General features: G+C 53.0%; 1 protein-coding gene across 1 annotated transcript; it reads left to right on the top strand.

Annotated features, from left to right (window-relative positions):
- Nucleotides 1–817: 817 nt before the first annotated feature.
- Nucleotides 818–24431, top strand: Thra (thyroid hormone receptor alpha). The gene is made up of 9 exons (XM_075990814.1): nucleotides 818–956; nucleotides 12901–13255; nucleotides 15676–15743; nucleotides 16521–16621; nucleotides 20489–20636; nucleotides 21218–21423; nucleotides 22246–22392; nucleotides 22891–23149; nucleotides 24055–24431. The coding sequence occupies exons 2-9, from the start codon at nucleotides 13203–13205 to the stop codon at nucleotides 24303–24305; spliced, it is 1233 nt and encodes a 410-aa protein (XP_075846929.1). The 5' UTR covers nucleotides 818–956; nucleotides 12901–13202; the 3' UTR covers nucleotides 24306–24431.
- The last annotated feature ends 958 nt before the right edge of the window (nucleotides 24432–25389 follow it).

Genomic DNA, 25389 nt, shown 5'->3' with positions numbered 1-25389 from the left:
CTAGGGGGATGAGTGGCAGTGGCAAGTCTTGCCCGACCCCCCTCCCCAAGCTTAGCGCGGGTTGTATATTGTTGGGGAAATGGCTGGTGGGCAGAGAATAGAAAGAGCCCCTATGGAGAACAGAAACGTTTGCAAGAGGAGACGGTAGATCCAGCCTTAATGTCAGAAATGAGAGAGGAGGCATAACGTAGAGGGAGCCTCTAAACGGCTTAGAAAATAAGATGGTGGAAGTGAGGAGGATTTCAGAAGTAACCTGTCCAACACCTGGGTTTTAAGCTCTAGCCCTGGCAGCTGTAATTTGTTCAAGGTCACGCAGAGTTGCTTGGAGAGAAGGGACCCGAACTCTGAAACAAACTACCCCTAGCGTTTGGTATCTGGACTTTCTCCAAGCTTTACAAGGTACAGAGAGCTCCCCGAAACTTCCCCTCTACCCCAGAGTTCAAACCAGAAAACCCCCAATTCTCCCAGTGAGCGAAAGCTATTTTTTTTTTTTTAACAAAATGACATCTTTCTCAAAATGTGTCACCGAGCTTCGCTCCTCGACGGAGCCGCAGAGCGGGAGGTGGGCGAGTCTGAGCTTGGTAGGGGTCAAGGCGTTCGAGAGTGACAGCGGGGCGGCCGGCCGGGGTCCCGGGGCGCGGCGGGGGACGAGGGGCGGGGGCCGGCGGCTGCGAGGCGGCCTGCAGGGAGCAGCCGTGAGCCGGCCGGGCGCGCGGAGCCGGAGCCCCAGCCGGAGCGGGGCGGGGGAGGGAGGAGCCAGAGCGGCCGCCGCCTCTGCCGGAGGAGCCGCGGGGCCGCCACACTCGCCCCCCGCCCCCCCCCGCGCTCACTCGCACTCACACCCCGGCGCTGGAGGCGGGCGGCCCGGGCCCCACCGGCCCCCCATGGACGCCCCCGGCACGGGGCGCTGAGACCCCCGCGTCGTTGCCCAACTCGGTTCAGCGCGCCAAGCCAAGGTAAGGAGGAGGGAGCGAGGGGGCATTAATATGCAAATGCATCGCGATTGATTATGCAAAGCCGCGGGTCTTTGGCCAGCTCGTAGGCGGGCTGGGGGCGCCCAGGGGGTTCCCGCCGCCGACCTCTGCCTTTCCGGGCACCCGGGTGACCCTGTCACGGCTCGAGAGCTAGCCACTTACGCCCTGGGGAAGGGAGGTGCTGTTAAGTGGTCGGTGGGCCCCGGGGTTCGCCCGTGGAGATGGCGTCTGGGCCTCCCCTTCGAGGGCCCGCCCGGCCTCTGTCCGGCCGGTCTGCTGCGCATTCCCGGGCTGGGCCCCGCTGCCTGCCGAGGCTCCCCCGCCCGCCGCGCCGCGGTTTGTTTACGGTGTGCCAGAAGCCTGTCGTGCCCCCCCCCACCCCCAAGCCAAAGAGGCCGAACGGCCTTTGCAAAGCTGCCTCCAGCTACTGAGGGTAATGTGGGTGCGGCAGGGTGGGGGGGCTTGCATGGGCTGAGGGAGAGAGAAGTCCCCCTCCCCTCTCTGCCTTCCCAGTTGAGCATGGCTTTCTGGTTGCAACACTCCTAATTGCAAAAACGCGGCGGGTGGGGTGGGGTGGGGGGAATGTGAGCCTGTAGTAGTGGGGGTGTACTCGATGGTCCCTGGATGATTAGGAGAATTGCTGGCCTATGGTGGGGAAGAGAGGAAGGAATGGACCCGTGTTGTGTGTGAGTGTGCTTGTGCATGTGTGTGTGTGTGCATGCTCTCCCTGTGTTTCCCTCCCTTTGCAACGTGTCTCTGGTGCCCCTTTTCTGCCTAGGGCCCTCCCTTGTCCAGTGTGAAAGGAAGGCCTGGGAAGATGTCAAAGGCAATGGAGAGAGCCACCCATTTCAGGGACCGGAGCGCGGGGCGGGGGGCGTGGGGGGGGCGACGCACAGAAGGAGAGCCAGAGAGATGGGAGCCTGCCCCTGAATGCTGGCTCTGGACCCAGGAGGGGGAGGGGATAAAGGGGGCCATTGTCCAAGATGAAGGGGGAGGCAAAGGTGACATGCAGACACAGATATGCCCACACAGACAACCACTTGCACACCCAGGGACACCCAGGCAGATTCAAGGACAGGAGCTGCTGGACACACCCACATGGGGACAAGGGAAGAGGAGGCTGCCGCTGCCTGGTGGAGCTCAGAGGGGTTGGACACACCCACGGGAGACCAAGAGCAGAGAGACAGCCTGTGCACATACCCATGCATAGGGTCACAGGGAGATGCTGTCACACACAGGGGCAAGAAGGAGTCGCTGTCACTATCTCAGGCATGCATGCGTGCATGCGTGCGTGCATACATAACAATTGCACACTGCCACGCAGTTACAAAAGACCCTGTCACTCAGAGCACACACACATGCGCTCACATGTGCGCAGTCATGCAGTCATCATTGCTTGCCATGACAGTCACTGTCAGTCAGTCAAACAGAAAACACAACTACACATCAATACATGTGTACACAACCTAGCAACAAGTATTTCCCTGGATTCATCTGTGGAGCCGAGGTTCTGTAGACAATAAAACCTCTGCTACCAAGAAAATCAAATTCGTCTGTATAGAAGGACTTTTCTGCATGATGGTGCAAAGCATGCATATATGGTCTCGTTACTGTCGGTTGTCATACCACCCAGTTACTAGACGGCAAGCTCCTTGAGACATGGGAGAATCTCTAGAAGAGCCCTGGATCCCACCCAGAGCCTAGCACAGTGTGTGCTCTGTAAACACATGTTAATTGATTGACTGTGGGAACTTCGGGCACAGGTGCACTCCTTTACACCTCGTTTCACAGGTGCAGGGGCCACGCACAGGGCTCTGGTTTGCAGTTACCGGTCCCACCTGGCAGTGTCCAGATAACCCCTGCAGACAGACACATTGTAGCGGGACAGGAAGGCACTTAAATGCACACAATCTCAGACTATTCTCTCTGACTCCTTTCTATCTTCTAGGCTCAGCCACTGTGTAGCAATGGGCTCCCCCCCCACCCGACTTTTAGAGGGACAGAGAAACAAGAGCAAAGTGGGTACAAGGGGGGTTCCAGAGGGCCGAGTCATGGGCCTGCAGCAGTGTCCAGTGACTTCTAACAGCTGGGATTGTCCTGGTTGCTGGGGGAGGGGTGTCTGGGGAAGAATTGGGAGTGGCTTTCTGGCCCTCTCTCATCCTTAGCCTTTAAACCAGTGGGGATCTGGCCGCCCCTGCTAGGGGTTATTTGGCTGGGCCTTTCCTGGGGACCCTTAGTTGTCCCCAGCTGAGTGCCTGCCTCCCACTGTGAATCTGCCCCTTTTCTCACCTCTGGCCCTCCTGTCCAAACTTGGAAGCTTTCCTCCGGAGAAGGAGGCCTTACGCTGGCCAGTGTCTGTTTGAGTGAGGTGTATTTTTGACGTGGAATTTCTCTCTAACTCAGTCTTGTCTGTCTTTCTGTTGCTGTCTTGGGGTGTCTGACTCTCTCCTTGTGACTCTGCCAGTCTGTAACTAACTCTCTCTCTCTCTTGCCCTGTGCTTGTCTCCCTTTCTGCCACGGCCTCTTTCTCAGAGCTGGCAGCAACATTCTTCATATTTTTCCAGTTAATACTCAAATTCGGACTCTCTGGCCCGCCCAGCCTGCCTCTGGGGTCAGCAGGAGGTTGGGGGGGGGTGGGGGTACTCAGCTGGCTGCTCAGGACATCCTGCGCTTCCTTAATGCTGCAGCTGTGGCTGGCCAGCAAGTATTGGGGCTGGGAATGGGGAAAGGGAGGGGAGTAGGCTACAGCCTCTGTTGACCCCTCAAGCTGGCAGGCCCAGCTAGGGAACACCACTTCAGAGGGGTCACTGCAGGTTCAGGCCTCAACTCTTTAAGGAGGCAAGGAGGAGACTCCTCCCCTAACTGACCCAGGCGGGAAAACCATGCCCCCCTCCACCCGTGCAGTGACAGGAGTTGGCAGGACCCAGTTGGGTCCACATTAGGACTCATGATGGCCTTTCTCCACACCCCTGGCAGCTGAGACCCACCTCAGAGATGTCCCAACAGCTGTATCTTAGCTTCAGCCTTGGTTCTGAGGGTACAGCTGTTTAGACTGTGCCAGTTTGGGGAGTGGGCTATAACCCACATGTGGGGACAGAAAGGGTGACTCTTTCAAGGAGGGAATTTGAACAGAGACTACTGGCACCAGAGACCCAAAGCCTGGGGGCAGGGGCAAGCAAGCCTGGCTACGCTCCCTCTAGCCTTGGCCTGCTTGGATGAGAACATACTAGTAATGAGTCCATCATATAGTACTCATAGACTTCAACAAAAAGATAAATTGAGGTTTGTCACAGGGGATACATAGCCAGATGGAAGAACATTGTTCTACCAGGTCATATTCCAGGTCCCACGTTACTATGGTTAAAAGCGGGATTTTGTTGTTTGCTTTGGAGTTCAACTGCTTGGGTTTGAATCCTAAATGTCTCCTGCTAATTTGTGTAACCTTGAGAGGACTTAAATTTCTTTTTTGACTTATCTATAAACAAGAGATAATAATATCTATCTCATTTAGCTTTTGACATTTATAGTTGTTAAAATATATTAAATGCGAGCGGGATGATAGTGGCGTACGCCTTTAATCCCAGCACTTGGAGGCTTAGACAGGTGGATCTCTGAGTTCAAGGCCAGCCTGATCTACAGAGTGAGTTCCAGGACAGCCAAGGCTACACAAAGAAACCCTATCTCAAAAAATAATGTTTGGGAGACTGAGGCAGGAGGATCAAGGCCGTTCACGTCCACATTGAGAGAGGCCAGCCTGAGCTATGTGAGACATTATCTCAAACAGACAGGCACATATACAGTGCTTTAAAGGTGCCCAGTTCATAGTGAGATATAGCAAATAGCACAAGTTTTGACTCCTAGAACTGGCTGGAAAGCCTGACAAAGGAAGAGCAGGAGTCTGAAGCCAGCCGTGGACACATAGCGAGCTTGTGTCACCCCATCCCCCCAAATGCACCCAGTTCATGCCCGGAGACCCTGGGATTTCTGGTAGAACTGTAGTAGCAATTTGGGTCTCCCAGACATTACAGGAATGGGGATGGAAGTGAGTGGGGAAGCAATGCATGTCCAGCCTCTTCACTGTTCATATAGCGCCTTTGCTCGCAGGTGTTTGATCTAACAAGAACTAAGAGCCCCTTCTGACCCTTGTCTTTTAATTTTTTAAAAATATTTATTTATTTATTATGTATACAATATTCTATCTGTGTGTATGTCTACAGGCCAGAAGAGGGCACCAGACCTCATTACAGATGGTTGTGAGCCACCATGTGGTTGCTGGGAATTGAACTCAGGACCTTTGGAAGAGCAGGCGATACTCTTAACCACTGAGCCATCTCTCCAGCCCCCCTTGTCTTTTAATTTAAAAGGAGCCTTTGGCATCTCAACCTGGGACACACCTCCTCAGCTAAAGGCACATGCATGAATGCCTGGGTGTCACTACATCTCTCTTGGGACAAGTCTGAGTGTTGACAATGGGGGGGGGGGGGGGAGAGAGAGAGAGAGAGAGAGAGAGAGAGAGAGAGAGAGAGAGAGAGAGAGAGAGAAACACATGCATGAGCAAAAGCAGTGTTATCGCCACAAGCCTAGGAACTCAGGAAGGGGGCAGTGCCCTTCCTCCTCCTTCGGGTACCATCACCCCAGCTACCTACCAGGACAGTCCTGGCTCACGGATGCCAGATTCCCCTGGCACACAGTGCCCATTAGTAAGAGGTGGTGGCAGGGAGGAAACTGAGATGTTAGGGAAGGACCAACACATAGCACCCGGAGAGCCTGGGTCTGTATTGGTGTCCCTTACTTGGCTGTGACTCTAAGAATCAGGATCCTCTTTCCCTCAAGCCCCTGCTCTTCAAGGTGAAGTAAGGACAATGAATGGGCCCTGTCATAGTGAAGGGACTTGGAGCCTTTGGTGTGAGAGACAGTCTCAATTCCAGTTCTCATGGCTGCTGGCTGTGGTGGCGCTTAGGGAACTTTGGAGCCTCTTGAGGGGAGGCAGGTGTGGTGTGTGGAAAGAATACTGGCTGGGAGTTAGGGGCTGGGTTTTTGCCATTTACCAGTTGTATAACTTGGGGCCTGGCTTTTTATTATATATTACCCACTTAGGTTAAGGGTTAAGAACATAATATTGGGCGTAGGGTTATAGCTCGGTAGCAGAACACTTTCTGGCATACATGAGATTCTAAGTTTGATCCCTAATACTGCAGGGAAAAAAAAAAAAGACAAGACGCATAAGGCAAGATGGTAGCTTGTTCGGGTAGTGCCGCCTGGCATGGTAAGCTGTTCCTGTGGATTCTTCTCTCCTCCCCAGCCTGGCACATACCAGGCTGAGGATGCACGTGCCACCAGGAACCAGAGACAGTTCCGTCTCTCACTGAGACATCTGTGGATCTCCTGCAGTGGGACACGTGTCATGTCCTTTTGCCTGACAGGCAAGAGAGGGATACCAATAGGGTCCTTCTTCCTGTTTGTTCAGAGGGGTCAGAAGTTCACAGGTAGACAGGGAGACAAAATGGATATTATTGTACCCGGAAATACTGCCCTGCTCCTTTGCTTTGGTGGTGGGCTTTTGATCTGAAGAAAGGGAGTCAGGATTTACAGGTTAATGCTAGAGGCACAGCCACACCCACTCAGGAGTGGCAAAGAGTGGTGGTTTGGGCCAAGCAGCCACCCACCTTCTCTTCCTCCTCCTCCCCTTCCTCTTGTAAGGAAGAAATGGACTTCTGGCTCCGAAGCCCTGGTTGCCTGTTTCATTTTCTCTTTTAGCAGGCATGGGGAGGAGGAGGGAACAAGCTTTGGGGACTCTCAGCATTTCCATACACATCAGTGAGTGGGTGTGTTGTGCATGCATCCATGTGAGAGTGTTTTGTGCATGTGTGGGCTGGGTAGGGCTCTGAATATCTCCTGGAACGGGTACTGGAGCCCTGTAGTTCTGCGCATGCGGGCTGAATGTGTGAGTCTGCACGTGTCCATGTGTGTGCCTGAGACTCAGCTGCATTTGCTCTGTTCTCCGTGTCTCTCTCTCTCTCTCTCTCTCTCTCTCTCTCTCTCTCTCTCTCTCCCTCCCTCCCTCCCTCCCTCCCTTCCCTTCCCTTCCATTCTCTCCTTCCTTCCTTTTCTATTCTTTCCCTCCGCCCTCCCCCTCTATCTGTGTCGCCCCCCTCTCTGCCTCCCTCCCTCTGCCTCTGCCAGTTCTGACTGGGTGGGGGCTAGCTCTTGCCTCCCTGGGGTGCCCAGGAGAACATCCTGTCTTTCTTTCCCCTCTACCATTTCTTCCCTTCCCAGGTGATGTAGCTGCCAAACAACTTCTGCCTTCCAAGAGGGGAGTGTTGAGGGAGTACCCCCAAGCCTTGTGCCCATGATGCCATCTGCTGCAAGCGCCTTGGCCCCATGACATTCATGCCTCCAGCATTCAGCTGCCCCAGCTCCCAGCTCCAATTACCCCTCTACTGGGGGTGGGGTGGGGAGAATACACTATGCCCAGGGTTTTTTTGTTTGTTTGTTTTTGTTTGGGGGGGCGCGGTCCTAATTCTGCCTTTCTGGTGACAGAATTCTTGCTGGTTTTTCTGAAGGGACTTGGGAAAGAGGACCTGAAATTCTGTGAGGACTGGGTGTATAGCCATCCATCACTAAGTGTGGAGGCTGGGCATAGCCAGAGAGGTGACCTCTAGACCTAGCACCCTGGATGCTTTATGGAATTAGCGTGGACTGGGGGGAAGAGAGAGAAGCAGGTGGGCAAGGCGATGGGGAGTGGGTTGGGAGCACAGTCTTTGATGTCAATACTGGGCATCTGGCCCAAGACAGGGCTACTGTTTATGTCTTTCTGTCTTTGACCTGCAGGGGGGAGATTTCCTGTTATAGTCTTTGTGGTGGTGGTGGTGGAGGACGGACAGGGAGGATCCTTTGTTTAAGCAACCAGTCTCCCCCTCCCCGCAGTGCACATCCCCCAACTAATCTCCCATCCCTAGTTTTAAGGCCCACAGTAGCTAGGAAATCAGAAGGCCAGGTCACTGCTCTTAAGTTCCAGAGTGCTCAAGCAAGATCCCACCCAGAGGTGCTGCCTCTCTTGGTCCCTACCCCCACACCTATAAACTGCTCCTAAGTCTGTGTGTACTTCTCTGCCACAGAAACACCTGCCAAATAGTCCCGGCCTTCCCGCCTTCATTCTTTCCTGGCACTGGGATAGCAGAAAATTGGGTGGGGCAATCCTGCCCAATCCATACCTGAGAACAGAGCAGGGTAGGGGCCGGGGAAGGGGGAGGAGAGGCCCCAGTCCTAGGGAGGCATCTGTCCTGAAACATAGGGTATATGTTGCCACCACAGGTCCCCAATGGCCATAGATACCCTGAGCCAGTCTTAGGTCGGCGTTACTTGTGGGAACCCACGTTGGCACCGGGCACGTCTGCACACAGATACCTGTTTGCCTGTGCATGCCCGTGTGTGTTTGGGCTACAGTGGCTGCCCTGGCCTCTCCACATTACCCTTGATGATTCCATAGTGTGGGATCAGGACAGGTATGCAGGATGACTGGGAGTTGGGGTAGGGGGTTCCCCCCTCATCCTAATAGCAAGCAGAGGGGAAGGGGAGAGGGAGGTGTGAACCTACCCACAGCACTATTAATAGCCCACATGCCAGGCCACCAAGAACCAGCTGTCACCGTGGAAACCATTTCTGTCCCCCCTCCCCCAGCTTCCATGGGGTGGGACTTAGGAAGGGCAGAAGCACCCCCCACCCATTTTTCTTTGTTACTTTCCTTTCTCCTTTTGTCTCTCTCTTTCATCTACCTCTCCTCTCTTTATCTGCCCTACCCATCTCACCCCTTCCTCTCCCGTCCTCATTGCTCCCTTCTTCCTTTCCCCCCTACTTCCTTGAAACCCCTAGCTCTACCCACATCTCTGCCTCATCTCTTTGTTCTTCTCTTTGTATTTTTCTTTCCCTTTTTCCTCATCATTCCCATTACCTGTCTCTTCTTCCCTTTTCTCCCCTTTACAGCTCCTCATTGCCTCTGTGTGTGTGTGTGTGTGCCCGCACACACACATGCACATGTCCGTCTGTGTGTGTATGTGCGTGCGTGCGTGCGTGTGTGTTTGACAAGGATGGCTGAGCTTTCTTCAAAGCATTAAGGGCAAAGTTCAGGGGCCCCAGAAAGGAAGAGCCATAGCCCAGTACAGAGACTCAGAAGCTGCATGCATACTACTTGCTGCTAGCCGGCTAGGGGCAGAGTCCCTGCTAGCAGTCTCAGGCCTCCTTTGGGCGGATCCCAGGGATCCACAGAACTGCGGAGTAGGAAAGGCGGCAGTGGGAACCTGGCGTAGTGCCTATGGATGCCGCATTGGCTTGTCCCTGTCCCCCCATTGCAGAATCACTTAGGCTTAATGAAATGCTTCCCCTCTATGGGCAACTTGCCCATGCTGCCACCCAACAGCTCTTATCGGACAAAGGAGTGGGTGGCCAGGCTAATGGACAGGTGGGCCTTCTTGTCCTGCTGTCCAAATAAATGCCTGAACCCCGTTGCTTCACCCCCTCTGTCTTTGGGTCTGAACCCCTTTCCCCCCGCTGCATAGAACGTGCTAGGTAGGAGCTGGAGCGTATTAAGCTGTACTCCAGGAAGAGGGAAGAGAGGCTGACCTTCAGGATGGTTATCCTTGATATAATACCCCTTCCCCACTAACCTTTTCCTGCCTGCAGCTCACGTAATTGGTGCCTTCCTGCATGCCGGGCCTCTGCCTGGGCCCTGGGTATCCATAGAGGCCCATAGGCGTCCTTAGAGAGGTTTATCAGGTGTCCCCAGGGGTTCTAGACTCTTGATAGGTGCCAGGCAAAAATCTCTAAGAAGTGAGGATGGCACCTTGACATCTTCTTCCACTGCCAGGGGATAGCCATAACCTGGGCTACACCACCTGGCACCAGCTCAGCACAGAGGTGAGACAGACAAGGACCCTGCCCCTCCCACTGTGGGCACGTGCAGTGCAAGCCCTTGGCAGTGCCCAGACACACTTGGAGTTAAGGCTGGGCCAGGGAGGAGAGAGGGGAAATAAACAGGGTGGCTTAGGTTGGCACTGCCCCACGTCTGCCTTGTAGCAACTGGTAGCGGTGGGATGCTGGGGGGAAGGGCACCTCCAGAGCTCTGGCCTGAGGCAGGAGCTTCCCATGCCACTGGCTCCTGCTGAGGTTCCCTGTCAGGCCCTGCCCACAGCTGCTAATACCCATTCCTACACACCCTGGCCTTCTTTGCCTGCCCCCAAGGCCTGTTCCCCAGGGCTGCCCCTCTCTCTGCTTGCCCACTCCTGGGTCTGCCTCCTCCCTTCCCTGGGGGCGCTTGGGCCTCCGGCTGGCGAGTGGATTTTTCCAGCTTCTGTAAACAAGTGGTGGCAGGGTGCCAGGCGGGCAGGAGACAGGCGGGGGCAACACCGCAGCCAGGGTGTGCCAAGCACCGAGGCACAGTCGGGGCGAGGGGGGGCGGCGGAGAGGGAGACACCCAGACCCAAAGAGAGAGAGAAAGAAAGAGAAAAAGAGATTCAGGCAGGCAGACAGACAGACTGAATGAAGCCTTGCTGGGCCCAGACAGCAACGGGAACAAACTAGCCTCTCTTGTCCAGCTCCTTGCTGGTGCCCCTCCGTTCTAGCTAAAAGCCGTAGGCTCCAGTGCCCAGCCATGGGCATCCCCGCCCACTTCTCTTCCTCCCCCACCTCCACCCCTTAGGGCTGGCTACGCCATTATAAATTTATAACAGGAATTTCTCCACAAGCCAAGAAAAACTTGACCCACTTTCTTGATGGCTCCCTGGGCTAAGTCTCCCCACTCATCACCCCCCAGATTCCTGTCCAGTCCCCAGTGCCCAGTCCTGATGGGGGGGGGGTGTCAGAGACAGAATGGCCCCCTCTTCTGTGATCCTATTTTCCCCACTCCAGGGGCTTGCCTGGGTGCAGAGAGCCTGTCCTGCTGCCCTGCCCCTGCCCAGTGCTCTGCTTTATCTCTGCCCCCTCCTCTCACCCCAACTCCTTATCAGCTCATGGGGGTGGGGCGGGGGCCTAAGGCAAGGTCTCTGGTGCAGCAGCCAGGTGATGAAGTTGCAAGTGGGGAACTCTACCCTTTGTCCCCCTCCCATATGCCCGCACCTGTCTGTGCACATGCGGACAGGGTACCACAGGCCTGCAGCCAGAGGCACTGGAGGTGGGTGCCTGCTCTGGCACTATCCTGGCTCCAAGCAGCAGACTAAGGCTAGCGCCATCCCTGAGCTTCCTGCTTCCTCGCTGCGTGAACTTGAGGGACTTGCCAAGCCTACTGAGACTCGGTTTCCCCACCTGGAAAGTTCGTTTTACTTTATTTTTTAATGTTATGCTATTTTGTTTTTGATATAGAGTTCACTGTATAGCCCAGACTTGTCTTGGATTTGTGACTGTCTGCCTGCCTCAGCTTCCTGAATTCTAGAACTATAGGCAGACATTAGCAAACCTGGCTCCATCTGGGGGCAAAAATTTCTTTTTAAGGACAGGGTTTCTGGCACTCAAACTGTGTGGCTGAAGATAACCTAGAACTTCCCCTCACCCCGTCCCAAGACATGGTTTCTCAATGTGTAGCCCTGGCTATCCTGAAACTTCTTGAAACTCCCTCTGTAGACCAGGCTGGCCTCAGACTCACAGAGATCCACCTGCCTCTGCTTCCTGAGTGCTGGGATTAAAAGTGTGTGCCACCACTGCCCAGCCAACATTGAATTTCTAATCCTCCTGCCTCTGTAGCTCCCAAGTGCTGGGACGACATGCCTGCCTCTTCCGTCTGCACAGTTCTCGAGCCCCCTTCGGAAGGCAATCGTATCTGCCCAGTCAACACCAGCAAAAATCACTTTCCTTCCTTCTCCCATCCTGGTGAATGGCAATCGATCGGCTAAATAAGCTCGTCCTCATCCTTAACTGGACACTGGGATTTGGAACTTGGTTTGAGAGATTTAAAAACCTTTCTTAAAGGGGTCAGGCATGGTGAGGCACACTCTTACTCCCAGCCGTCCAGAAGCAGAGACAGATGAATTTCTGTAAGTTCTAGGACAATCTGATGTACATCGTGAGTTCCAGGCTAGCTAGAGCTACATTGTGAGACCTGGTCTCAAAAAAATAATAATAGCCATGTGGTGGTGGCCCGTGCTTTTAATCCCAGCACTCGGGAGGCAGAGGTAAGTGGATCTTTGTGAATTCTAGGCCAGCCTGGTCTATAAGAGCTAGCTCCAGGACAGTCTTTGAGACAGAGAAACCTTGTCTCAGAAACAAACAAACAAATAATATCTTGGAGGGGTAAGAGTTGGGGTTTTGTTCATGTACTGGAAGCGGAGAGAGTCCGTTCTCGTTCATTTTTGTTGTCTAGCTCCTTTAAGACACCAGCCTGGGGCTAGGGACCTAAACCAGAGGCAGAGGACTGGCCTAGAGTACAGAAGGCCCTGGGACCACCCAGAATTGCCCCGCCCCCAAAAGACACTAGTGTGAACATTCATCATCCCTATATGCTATGCCTCTGCCCCACCCTGCCTTTGTGGGAACCCCTCCCCATGCCTGTGCTGCGAGCTACTTGTCTCTGATCCCTCTTGCCCTGTAACACTGACAGATGCTAAGAAATCTTGGGTAAAGGGAGGTAACAATAGTTGATATTTAATAGGCACTCATAAAAGGCCAGGCATTTGTTTGAATGTGAGTATTGAGACTTGTTACCTGCTGCATAGATGACCTCATTCTTTCCCTTCATCCCTCCCTGTGTCTGGGGCCTGTGTTGTAGCTCTCCTGTCCCTGTGATATAAGGTTATTCCGGTCCTATTCCTGTACCTTCCCTCCATGCCCACTGCCATTTTGCTACAGGCCCCAGGAAGCTACTGAATATTTCCACTAACGGTTGCTCACTGACCCACCCCTATGGCAGCTTCTTACCCCTGCCTCTCCCTTCTCTCCACAGACATCTCCAGGAACGACAAGACACTGAAGACCTCCCAGCTCCTAACCCAGTACCATTCACCAACCCGGCTTGCCCCTAGCTCTCCCACCTGCCACTCCCTGGCCCCTCCCACCACTCCCCTCACCCCTTTGGGGCGCAGGGCATGGTGTGAAAGGCTGAGTACTGAGGCGGGTACCATGGGTGCTGTGCCCTAGGGCCTGGGAGGCGGGGGGTGGGTGGCCTGTGGGCGTTGCAGGGGGGGGCAGTGTGCCCACCCCAATCTCTTGGCGTGCTGGAGGGCATCCTGGATGGAATTGAAGTGAATGGAACAGAAGCCAAGCAAGGTGGAGTGTGGGTCGGACCCAGAGGAGAGCAGGTAATGGATGGCATCTTGGTAGTACCTACTCATAGCATCAGACTCGGAGAGCTCTCTGGGCTTAAGAGAGCTGGTCTCCTTTAAATCTCCCTGAAGATGTACATGAGGCCAGTGGGCCTGCTGCCTGCCTTCGTCCGGGGACTGAGGGCACGTTCATGTGTCTCAGGGACATTAGGCGCTTGGCTTGAGAGGTGCTTACTTTGCAGGAGGAAGTGATAAGAAACAGAATCATTACAGGCAACAGACATGTGGTCCCTTCTTTGGTAGTGCCGGGTAGTCTCAAATGCCCCCATCCTTCCCTCTCCGTTATTGCCCTCACTTGCACGTGTGTGATCTCCATGGCCCTACCATTTTCTTCTTCCGTCCAGTCCATTCACCGTCTGACCACAAGCAAGCATGCTCGTCCACAAGCCATGGTGCATGTAACATAACATTTCCGGGTACAGGCACCAATAACTGTTGGTCACAGCCCACACTTATTTTTGGAATCTATTGGAAACCCCACACACTCTTCCCTGTTCATGGTCCAAGGCGGGTCCTGCGATGGTGCTCCTCCCAGGAAGTGGAAGTACGCGTCAACCATGAAAGTTTTATTCACACGTGGAGGAGGCGTCACCTTGTACACACGACTCCGGACGGGTTACCTCTCGGCACTGCCCTAGATCAGTTCAGAGGGTCCGTGCCTTCCCGGTCCGCTCCAAGTGGCACAGGGCTCTGTCCCATTTGGCATGATATCCCCAGAGCTGGTACAGCCTGTGCGTATGGCCAGGGAAATAGTGGGGGTGGGGTGCTCTGGGGAGCAGTGTAGCTAGCCGTTGTCTAGGAGATCGGGTCCTGAGCCAGAAGGCGGAAACTTGGCCAGGCAAAGCCCTTGTGTTCAAGACTGGTTCTTTGGAGGGGCAGAAATAGTGGATGGAGTTCGTGGTTGTGTAGGTGGGGTGAGCCCCGTTCCCCAAAGCCCTTGGTCCATGCTCAGACTATGAGACAGACTGTCACCATGTAGCTGTCACTTGCATCTGCTTTGTTTCCCTGCCCAGGCTTCTGGGCGAGCCTGCTCTAAGATCTTGTAAAAAAAAAAAAAAAAAAAAAAAAAAGTAGAAATGAGAATCCTAGTCCCTCAGAACGGAGGCTCCTCGGCTCCTAGCCCTCCCCTCCCCCATGGCTATGTGCCACCTTGTGGCAGCGTGTGGAACTGCACCAGAGGGCTCTGAGTCTAGTGACAGCCAAAGCCGCCACTTCGACTGGGATCTAGGTGGCCTGAGTTCGCCTGCACTCACACACTCTCACACACAAGGCGGGAGGCAAGCCTGACCTTCCAGCCCCAGCGGAGCCAGAGAGGGGTAATCCCCGGGGGGAGGGGGGTGAAGCCCAAGGCTGTCCGTGACCGTGACCCTGGCCAAGGTCACTGTGTCAGTGTGTTGGGAGTCGTGTCAGGCTGTAGGAGGTGGGGCCCTGCAACAAGTCACACACAGGGTGGGTGTGGAAGGTTATACAATCCTTGCATGCGTAGAGGCTTATGTAACCTGTGTGTGCTGAAGTTACGTAACACATATGTGGAAAACCTGGCAACATATATGTGCTGTGGCTGACAGTTGCTAATAATACCTTGCATGGAGCAGCCCAGGGTCCTGTTCCTGACTGGTTCCAGTGCTTGGCATCACAGGGCACAAATGGCACCTCAGTTTTCCGATTTGTTACATAGAGGCCGTGAACAGGCTGACCTAATATTTGCCGTCAGCATGGGTTATTCAGCGTGTGTACATGACCTAGTAATTAAGACACATGTTCACATGGGAGAGAGAGGTGGCACAAACAGGTGCCTGTCCAGGGGGTTCTGTAACACACGGGCACCTCCTACAAGTCATTTAATACATTAGAGGATGCCCTGAAAATCGCACGAATTTGTAGATCCTAAAGCTTATTGCCATACTTGGGTTTATCCTGAAGGCTGCATAGTTATTCACGTGCGTGGGTGTCATATTGCAGATATATACACTGTAAAGGTTACATAGCTTCAAGAATATTCCAAAGAGCATTTCAGCATATTTGGCATATATTTAAGGCTTAACTATGCGAATGTCCTCTAGACTGTGGGGGAAATGTGTATGTGTGTGTTGGGGGTGGGCTTTAGAACGTTGCTTGTATATGTGAGGCGTGTGTGTATTTTGGAGTCTCATAGCAATACTTGTCTTGTGCCGGGGCCCTAAACATGGTATGGGCCCCATTTAAGCCCCTTATCTCTCCCATGCAGCTACCAGATAGCTAGACCCTCCTAACCTTCGTCAGCTGATGTAGGGGTGGGAGGTGGACTAAAGACCTAAGACAGAGGGAGCCAGGCATGGGGGGTTGTGGAAGCCTCTTAGATGAGAAGGGATTGGCCCAAGGCCACTGTGTGATTCTTCCCACTTTGCCCCATGCAGTGCCAGGTCACCAGATGGAAAGCGGAAAAGAAAGAACGGCCAATGTTCCCTGAAAACCAGCATGTCAGGTGAGCCTGGCTATACATACCCCTCTCCCTGCCCTCACCCCTGCAGAACAGCATGTCAGGTGAGCCTGGCTGCACATGTCCCTCTCCCTGCCCTCACCCCTGCAGAGCACACTTGCTTCCTCCAAGGCTGAGCCTGGACCCCCTCTGTCTAGAGGGAACAGCTTCCAGAACATGGGTTGGGTGTGTATGGGGGTGAGAATGGTGATTCAAAACATATCTTGGCCTTTAAGGAGAAATTAGATCAGGAGGGGCCCTTTCACCCTCCCATAACCTCCTCCTTGAAAGTTCTACCAGCCTTAGGGTGTCTGTTCTCCTAAGGTGGGGTGTTTCTTCTCCCAACTCCCTATACTTAGATGTAACAACAACAACAACAACAAAAAGCCCTCGCTAGGCCAAGTGCGGTGGCACCCACCTGCAGTTACAGCTGTTTGGGATACTGACATAGCAGGATAACCTGAACCCAGGGGTTCAAAACCAGCCTGGGCCACATAGTAAGACCCAGGCTCAAGAATAAATGAATACACGGAAGGGGGGGCACTGAACGGGCAGTCTAAAGAGCGAAGACTCCGCGTGTTTGAAGGGAAAGAGATGGGCAGTCCTACCCCTCCGTCCCCCTCTATGTCTCCAGGACTTTCCCTTTCTGCTTTGAGATAAAGAACCCTTCAGTGAAGTTGGCCTAGGAGAAAAAGGAGGAAGGCAAAGTTGGGTGGGTACAGTAAAGTTCCTCCACCGGGCTCCGCACCATGCCCACTGCCTCCACCCTTTCCCCCTTCCCAGGGTATATCCCTAGTTACCTGGACAAAGACGAGCAGTGTGTCGTGTGTGGGGACAAGGCGACCGGTTATCACTACCGCTGTATCACTTGTGAGGGCTGCAAGGTATGGACGAGCCATCTCCTGTCCCTTCCCCATTGCCCAACCCCTGTGAGTCTCCACACCTGGCATGACAGTCAGTCTCTGTGAACATGGACCCTAGAGCCTACCTGTCATATCATTTCTCTTCCCATGCATTCATTCGTTCATTTGTTCATTCATAATCCTTTCATATGCTTAACCTCTCAAACCTCAGTTTCTTTATTTATAAAATGGGGATATTATGCTGCCTTTGTCATAGAGTTAATAAGCAAATTAAATCAGATAATTCACCTGGTACCGCTTTACATAACTGTAGAGGGATGAAAAGGAGTATGGCAGAGATGGTAGCACACGCCTTTAATCCCAGCACTTGAAGGCAGAGGTGGGTGAATCTCAGTGAGTTCGAGGCCAGCCTGGTCTACAGAGCTAGTTCCTGGACAGCCAGGAATGTTACACAGAGCAACCCTGTCTTGAAAAACTGAAAAAAGAAAAGTATGGGAGAGGTAAGAGTTATGACTGTGAGAGTCTCTAAAATAGTGTGGCTCCTCCCACCCTGCAGTCAGTGTGGCTCCTCCCACCCTGCAGTCAGTGTGGCTCCTCCCACCCTGCAGTCAGTGTGGCTCCTCCCACCCTGCAGTTAGTGTGGCTCCTCCCACCCTGCAGTCAGTGTGGCTCCTCCCACCCTGCAGTCAGTGTGGCTCCTCCCACCCTGCAGTCTGTGGCTCCTCCCACCCTGCAGTCAGTGTGGCTCCTCCCACTCTGCAGTCAGTGTGGCTCCTCCCACCCTGCAGTCAGTGTGGCTCCTCCCACCCTGCAGTCAGTGTGGCTCCTCCCACCCTGCAGTCAGTGTGGCTCCTCCCACCCTGCAGTCAGCGTGGCTCCTCCCACCCTGCAGTCAGCGTGGCTCCTCCCATCCTGCAGTTAGCGTGGCTCCTCCCACCCTTGCAGAGTGCTAGGAATGAGGGGCGAGAATCCAAGAGTGGTACTGTGGTACTGCACACCTGTAATTCCAGCAGTTCGGAAACTGAGACATGGAGATTATGAATTTACCTTGAGATATGGAGATATATATAGATCTAGATATATAGATATATAGTGGGTTATGGGTTAGCCTCATCTATATAATCAGACCCTGTCTTTTGTAGCACAGTAGCACATGCCTTTAACTCCAGTGCCCTGGAGGCACAGGCTAGCTGATGCCTATGAGCTGAAGCCAAGCTGATCTATGTAGTGAATTCCAGACCAGCCAGGACTACACAGTGACAACAAAAAGAACAAAAAGGAAAAAAAAGGCTAAGGGATACAGTATGTCAGCATGTACCCTACCCTCAAGCTACTAGCAGTCCACCAAAGAAGCAATCTACAAACAGGAACTACTACTGTCTTTCAAAATATGGATCCTAGAGGTCTGGCGAGATGGCTCTGTGGGGAAAGCGTTTGCTGCCTGAGCATGAGGGTGTGAGTTCAGGTCCCAGCTCCACATCAGAAACCAAGAGTGCAGCATGTCTGTCTGCAATCCAAAACTGTGAGGCAAATAGGAAGATCTTTGGGGCCTGCTGGCTAGCCAGTCTAGCTGGCCAGTAAGTTCTCCAGGGAGAACACTTGCAAAAGGAGATCAAAAGGGTGGAGAATGATTGACGAGGACCGTAGGTGTTGACCTCTGGCCTCTGCATGTACGTGCACATATACACGTACACACACACACACAGGGGTGTGTGACTCCTGGGCCACCTACAGCGCTAGCTATAATACAGATTCCCAAGCTGCATCTGCCCCCTACTTAGTCCAAACGTTATTGTGGTGAAGCCCAGGAATCTGCTGTTACCAAGTGTCCCAGGTGATCCCAGTGTACCTGAAAAGGTGAGAACCCGTGCTGAAGGGTCATGATAGGGACCTTGAGGAAAAGACAACCAAAGGTTCTTTCTAGCAGAGGGTCAGAGGCCACAGACTTGGAAAAGCCTATTAGATTCAATCCTTTTCAACTTGTATGGCTTTTCCAGGACCTTCTGCAAATACAGGTCTTTCTAGAAAGAGATCACTTAAAAGTAAGTGAAACCAGGCATGGTGGTGCATGCCTATAGTCCCATATTGAGAAGACGGAAGCAAAATAATCAAAAGTTCAAGGCCCTCCTTAACTAAATAGTGGGTTTGAGGCTAGCCTGGGCTACATATTTCTCAAGGTGGCCAGCCACTGGTGGTGGCACATACCTTTAATCCCAGCACTTGAGAGGCAGAGTCAGATGGATCTCTGAATTCAAGGCCAGCCTGGTCTACAGAGTTCAAGGCCAGGGCTACACAGAGAGACCCTGTCTAGGAAAACAAAACAAGACTCTCCTTCAAACTAACACACAAAGGCATTCACACACAATGCAGAAACTTAAAGATTCTCTCTCCTACTGTCAACCAAACCAAAACCAGTTGAGATTCTAAGTTTCAAAGCAGTGTTCCAGGAAATAATAGTAGCAACAAAACCGAGAACAAGGATCCTTAGCTCCAAGGACAACTGGGTTCCAGGGGAACATCCTCCAAAGACAGAGGTGCCCTATCTCCACGTCTAGAGTTGGTTTTGTAGGTCCATACTGATGCCTAGGAGGGTGTATCTTGGTGCTGTGATTTTAATTCACTCTAGGTCTGGACTCTCAGACCTTTTATTTTTTTAAAAAATTAATTTATTGGGGGCTGGAAAGATGGCTCAGAGGTTAAGAGCACTGGCTGCTCTTCCAGAGGTCCTGAGTTCAATTCCCAGCAATCACATGGTGGCTCACAACCATCTATGATGAAATCTGGTGCCCTCTTCTGGTCTGCAAGCATACATGCAGGATAAATCTTAAAAATAATAATTTATTTAACTTTATGTGCATTGGTTTGAGGGTGTCAGATCCCCTGAAACTGGAGTTACAGACAGTTGTGAGCTGCCATGTGGGTGCTGGGAGTTGAATCCGGGGCCTCTGGAAGAGCAGCCAGTGCTCTTAACTGCTAAGCTATCTCTCCAGCCCCTGGACTCTCAGATCTTAATGTCTTCCACAGAAGGCCCAATCATGGCATCGAAATTAAATGTAACATGCATGAAAGGCACATACATGCCAAGGGCACATCACATGGTAAGGGTCAACAGGAATCAGCACTTTATGTTGCCATCATTCTGATTCTTCAGGTTTTTTTCATTTAAAACAAAGACTAAAGCAACAAATTGGAAAAAAATGAAAAGCTATTAATGTTCCCAGTCGGTGCATTTTCTTGAATATTGATCTTCCTATTTCATAAATCCCATCTGCACAGACAACAGGCAAAATATTGTGCATGAGGATGCTTTTGGGGTCAGCATCGCTTTTAGAGTCATTAAACAAACCAGGCAAGCTATTAATTGGACTCCCTAGGACTGGCAGTGTAGCTCTTCGGGTTGAGTGCTTGCTCGGTAGGCACAAACCCTGGGTTCCAGCTGAACTCCACACACACCAGCTGTTGTGGCACAAGCCCATAATCCTAGCACTCCAGAGCTCAGAAGTTCAAGGTCATACTTGGCTCCGCAGTGAGTTTGAGACCAGCCTAGGGTACAGGAGACTCTGTCTTGAAAATATATATGATACAGATTTTAAAATGATTTAAAGTAGCCTTCCAAGGTCTCATAGCACCCACAGCAGCCCAGGCCTACCGCTGCCTACCCCACTCATTGTTCTGCCGCCACAGACATTCCTCGTCCCTCTGCAGCCTGAGGGAAGGGCCTGTATTTCTCAGATCCTTTGGCCTGGTAGGAGCCAGCAATAATCGCCCTACAGTGGGTGCCAGGAGACACTTGCTTCCCTGGCCCCACCCCTACTCGGTGAACTCTGTGGTTGGCTCCGGAGAGGAAGTCACAAGGGTGAGACCCTGCCCCATATGCCCCCACCCTAGGGCTTTTTTCGCCGCACAATCCAGAAGAACCTCCATCCCACCTACTCCTGCAAGTATGACAGCTGCTGTGTCATCGACAAGATCACCCGGAACCAGTGCCAGCTGTGCCGCTTTAAGAAGTGCATCGCTGTGGGCATGGCCATGGACTGTAAGAGGCACCCGTGGGGCAGTGGAGTCAGGCAGCTGTGGTGGGGCTGAGCGGCAAGGGTGGTGGGTGGATCCTGGGAACCTTCAGGGCGGACTGATAGCCAGTCCGCTGGTGCTGTTGGAGCTCCTTCAGCCGATAGCCCGCCTCTTAAAGGCTATTGGCTGAAGCAAGTCCAGGTCAGGTTGATTGTAAAGTCTTAATCTCAGATTTGGGATCTGGTGCCCAAAGGAAATGAAATGTAGGCTTGATGCATCTTGCCTTTTGAAGACCTTAGAGAGGGAGCTGTTGAGTAAAAATTTCTAAACACCCAACCTAGTAGGGTTCCTGCAGGCCGTTTTCTCAACTGTGGGTTGGGTAGCAGGGTCAGCTAGCGACTCCTTACTCCATAGCTCAGACCAAGACATGTTATCCCTTGGGCCAGCCTACTTAGAGTTGACTTGGTCCCAGTGATCAAGCATGGCTTGTATTGTGCCACCTTATTGCTAAGTGATTTGGGAAGTCACTTGACCTTTGTACTAGGACAAGCAATTTCTGAGCACCGTGGGGGATTGCCATGCAAAGTGTCTTTTGTCTGTCCACAGTGGTTCTAGATGATTCAAAGCGGGTGGCCAAACGCAAGCTGATCGAGCAGAACCGGGAGCGGAGGCGAAAGGAGGAGATGATCCGATCACTGCAGCAGAGACCAGAGCCCACTCCTGAAGAGTGGGATCTGATCCATGTTGCGACGGAGGCCCATCGCAGCACCAATGCCCAGGGTAGCCATTGGAAGCAGAGGCGAAAATTCCTGGTAAGAAAGCATGCGCGGTGAGAGCGCAGAGGCTGGCCTCTCCTGGCGGCTGGTGCCCCTTGGCGCTCTGTACCGTTCGGCAGTTCGCATTTTCTGTGCCTGTAACGTGCCTTTGCTCTCTGGAGCCTGTCTGTCCCATCCAGTGGGGCGCTCCATGACAACCAGGCTTTTTCTTCTTCTGAATTCCAAGGCAGAGCTAACCCACGGGGGCTGAGGACTTAAATCAACACAACAGTATTTGGGGGCACCTACAGGGCTCTAGGCATTGTGTTGAACCCTCAGCGAGGTGACTGCCAAGTGGATGGTTAGACTGGAAGGAGATGAACTATTGGGGCCTGGTTCCCCGATACAGTATGCTAAGGGATGGAAAATACACAAAGATAATTTCCCCAAAGCCACGCAGATGTGTTTGTAAAGGACCGGTTGTGTGACTCTGGTCATACTACTTAGCTCTGCTGGCTTTTGTCTGTGAAGTGCTGGTGACTCTGCCTTCCATATACATTTGTGGTGAGGACTAAAAGGAACTCTGTAGAATAGGTACATGTACAGCCAGGTGTCATGTTGTCAGCCATTATGGCTGTGTTTTTATTACAATTTATTAACTAATATTCTCACTATTATTAGTATTGGCAAATCTGAAATGCTCGCTCTGGACTGTCCTCTTCCCCAAAGTTGAAAGAAACCTTGAGGGCTGGAACACAGTCAAGGCTGGGACTCCCCCCCCCCCCAAGCTGCCTTGGAGCTCCCCCTGGTGGACAGGGAGCCTCAGTGAGCGATTGCAAGGGGTCTGCAGCCCCAGCTGACCCTCCTCTCTCCCTCTAGCCGGATGACATTGGCCAGTCACCCATTGTCTCCATGCCGGATGGAGACAAGGTAGACCTAGAGGCCTTCAGCGAGTTTACCAAGATCATCACCCCGGCCATCACCCGTGTGGTGGACTTTGCCAAAAAACTGCCCATGTTCTCCGAGGTGAGCAGCAAACGGAAGGAGGGACTTGCTAGAGGGAACCCAGAGTCACTCCCAGGTCACACAGTCTCACTGGGGAGTCCCCTGATGGGCTCTGGACTGAGGGTTTGATTCCTGTAGTAGACTAACAGTGATTTGGCATGTGAGTGTATGTGCTTGCGTACACACACACACACACACACACACACACACACACACATGCACGCTCCTAGAGTGACCATTTTACCTCCAGGCAGCATGACTCATCCCTTCATTCTGCGTAGCACTGACTGGAAATAGGCTTCTGTACTAGCTGTGGGACCTTGGCCAAGTCACCTGGGTGCCCTGTGCTTCAGTGTTTTGAAGAAGACTGGGAGAATGATGGGACCTCACTTTTAGGAATACCTGTGAGGCTTAAGTGCAGTAGTGCATAGGTGGGCGTGGCCCAGCAAAGAGGTGGGGGGGGGATTGTGGGGCATGGGGAGGCTGTACTGAGCAGTCTGTGGTCCTGCTGTTCCACAGCTGCCTTGCGAAGACCAGATCATCCTCCTGAAGGGGTGCTGCATGGAGATCATGTCCCTGCGGGCAGCTGTCCGCTATGACCCTGAGAGCGACACCCTGACCCTGAGTGGGGAGATGGCGGTTAAGCGGGAGCAGCTCAAGAATGGTGGCCTGGGTGTAGTCTCTGACGCCATCTTTGAACTGGGCAAGTCACTCTCTGCCTTTAACCTGGATGACACGGAAGTGGCTCTGCTACAGGCTGTGCTGCTGATGTCAACAGGTATCTAGCCACGGCTGGGAGGTCCCAGAAATTGTCAGGGGCTCTAGAGTTTATCTCCACCCTAGGCTTCTTGCTTGCCCCCTTCGTGAATCTTGCATTGGCACTCTTATCTCTACACGCCTGCTCCTTCTCTGTAACCCAATCCATCCTCCGACCCCGAGTCCATGCTCTGTTATTTTATTTTTTTAATTAATTTTTTTTTGCTCCTATGTTTGATCTGCAGACTACTTATTGCCTTTGCCCTCCAGCCTACTCTGTGCACCTGTTCCTCCTCTGTCTCCAGTTTTCCTCTCTTCCCATGCCATCTCTCTGTTTCTCTGTCCTCCTTATGGATCGCTTCATACCCAGGCTCCTAGTGCCCCTCCTTGAGCCCCAGTCACCTCTTTCTGCTAGGTGGCTGCTCATGGACCCATGTCCCTCAGTGCTATTTTTTTTATAATTTATTTATTTTTATTTTATATGCACTGGTGTTTTGCACACATGTGTATGTCTGTGTGAGGCTGTCAGATCTTGGAGTTACAGACAGTTGTGAGTTGCCATTTGGGTGCTGGGAATTAAATCCAGGTCCTTTGGAAGAACAGCCAGGGCTCTTAACCACTGAGCCATCTCTTCAGCCCCCTTTTTTTTAAATTTTTTTAATTTTTTTTTTCTTTCTGAGACAGGGTTTTGTAGTTCTGGCTGTCCTGGAACTCCCTCTGTAGACCAGGCTGGCCTCGAACTCAGAGATCCGCCTGCCTCTGCCTCCCAAGCGCTGGGGTAAAGGCGTGAGCCACTCCTGCCCAGTGCTGTTTTCTTCCCCGATCTCTCCCAGCCTCCCGGCCTCAATGTCCCTCCATGCCCTCCCGAATGTTCTTGCCCGTGTTTTCCCCAACTCCCCCCAACACTCATGCCTTCCCTCCTTGCAGACCGCTCCGGCCTGCTGTGTGTGGACAAGATTGAGAAGAGTCAGGAGGCGTACCTGCTGGCCTTTGAGCACTACGTTAACCACCGCAAACACAACATTCCACACTTCTGGCCCAAGCTGCTGATGAAGGTGACTGACCTCCGCATGATCGGGGCCTGCCACGCCAGCCGCTTCCTCCACATGAAAGTCGAGTGCCCCACCGAACTCTTTCCCCCACTCTTCCTCGAGGTCTTTGAGGATCAGGAAGTCTAAAGCCTCAGGCGGCCAGAGGGTGTGCGGAGCTGGTGGGGAGGAGCCTGGAGAGAAGGGACAGAGCTGGGGGTTGAGGGAGAACCCCCCCACCTCTTCTCTCCTTCCTCCCATCCTTGGATAGCTGCAGCTCCCATACACCCCTGCACTGCCCAGTCCCCCTCAGAACCTCCAGCCCTCCGACAGGGCAACAAATGAACTTGCTATGAAAGACAGTGTGGGAGACTGGGACCTAAGTCCTAGAATTTCTGGGACCCCCCCCCCCCAGCCTCTAAGGAACTAGGGGAAGGGAGGAAGAACTGAGAGGGACGAGCCATCCTGATTGTAGGGTCAGGAGGAATGAGGAATAGGGGCAGATGCCCTCACTCACCCCTATACACACAGGAGAGCCCTGCCAAGTTCCTTGGCCTAGATTTCCCTTCAGGCCACAGGTCTCTACTTCCCCTAATACCTGGGTCCTAGGTGCAAAGGACAGCTTGGCTTGGTTTGGCTCCTCCCCTGGAGGCTAAAAATGGTCGTCACCCTAACTGCACTTTGGAAAACCAAGCGAGGGGAGAATATAAATGAAGAAAAACTAGACAGAAAAGAAAAAAAAAAGACAAAAAAGAGAGCGTTAGAGAGAGAGAGACATAGAGAGATGATATTAAGTTATTAGCTGAGGCTGGCCCAAGGGGAAGGACCCCCCCCCTTCCCACCCCCATGCACTTTGAGAGCTGCCCTTCCGACCCCCAGAGAGATGCCCCCAGCAGACCTCCAAGGCTGCTGGTTCGAGCTGTGGAGCTGTGAGGTGACACAACAGGGTCCTGGCACCCCCCCTTGCCTTGCCCCCACCCCTGTGCCCCTTTGGCACTGCACCCCAGTACTTCCTCTGCTCTCTGCCACTCGTGCCCGCTGAGTTCCATCTACCTCTCACGCTGGATGCCAGCTGGCCCCTCACCAGCCTGCCCTGTTGCCCACACAGCTCCCCTTTCAAGTGCCCAGCCCCAGGGGCCTCCTGTCCCCCTCCTGCTATACCTTGGCACCCACACACAGGAAAAACTGTGGCCCAGGCTCCTTCCCTCCTCATATCCTGCAGTATTAGCTACAA

The sequence above is a fragment of the Microtus pennsylvanicus genome, chromosome 11, assembly GCF_037038515.1.
Source record: "Microtus pennsylvanicus isolate mMicPen1 chromosome 11, mMicPen1.hap1, whole genome shotgun sequence".
Lineage (NCBI taxonomy): Eukaryota > Metazoa > Chordata > Mammalia > Rodentia > Cricetidae > Microtus > Microtus pennsylvanicus.
Note: the sequence above shows the minus strand (reverse complement) of the source record. Positions and strands in the feature narration are given on the sequence as shown.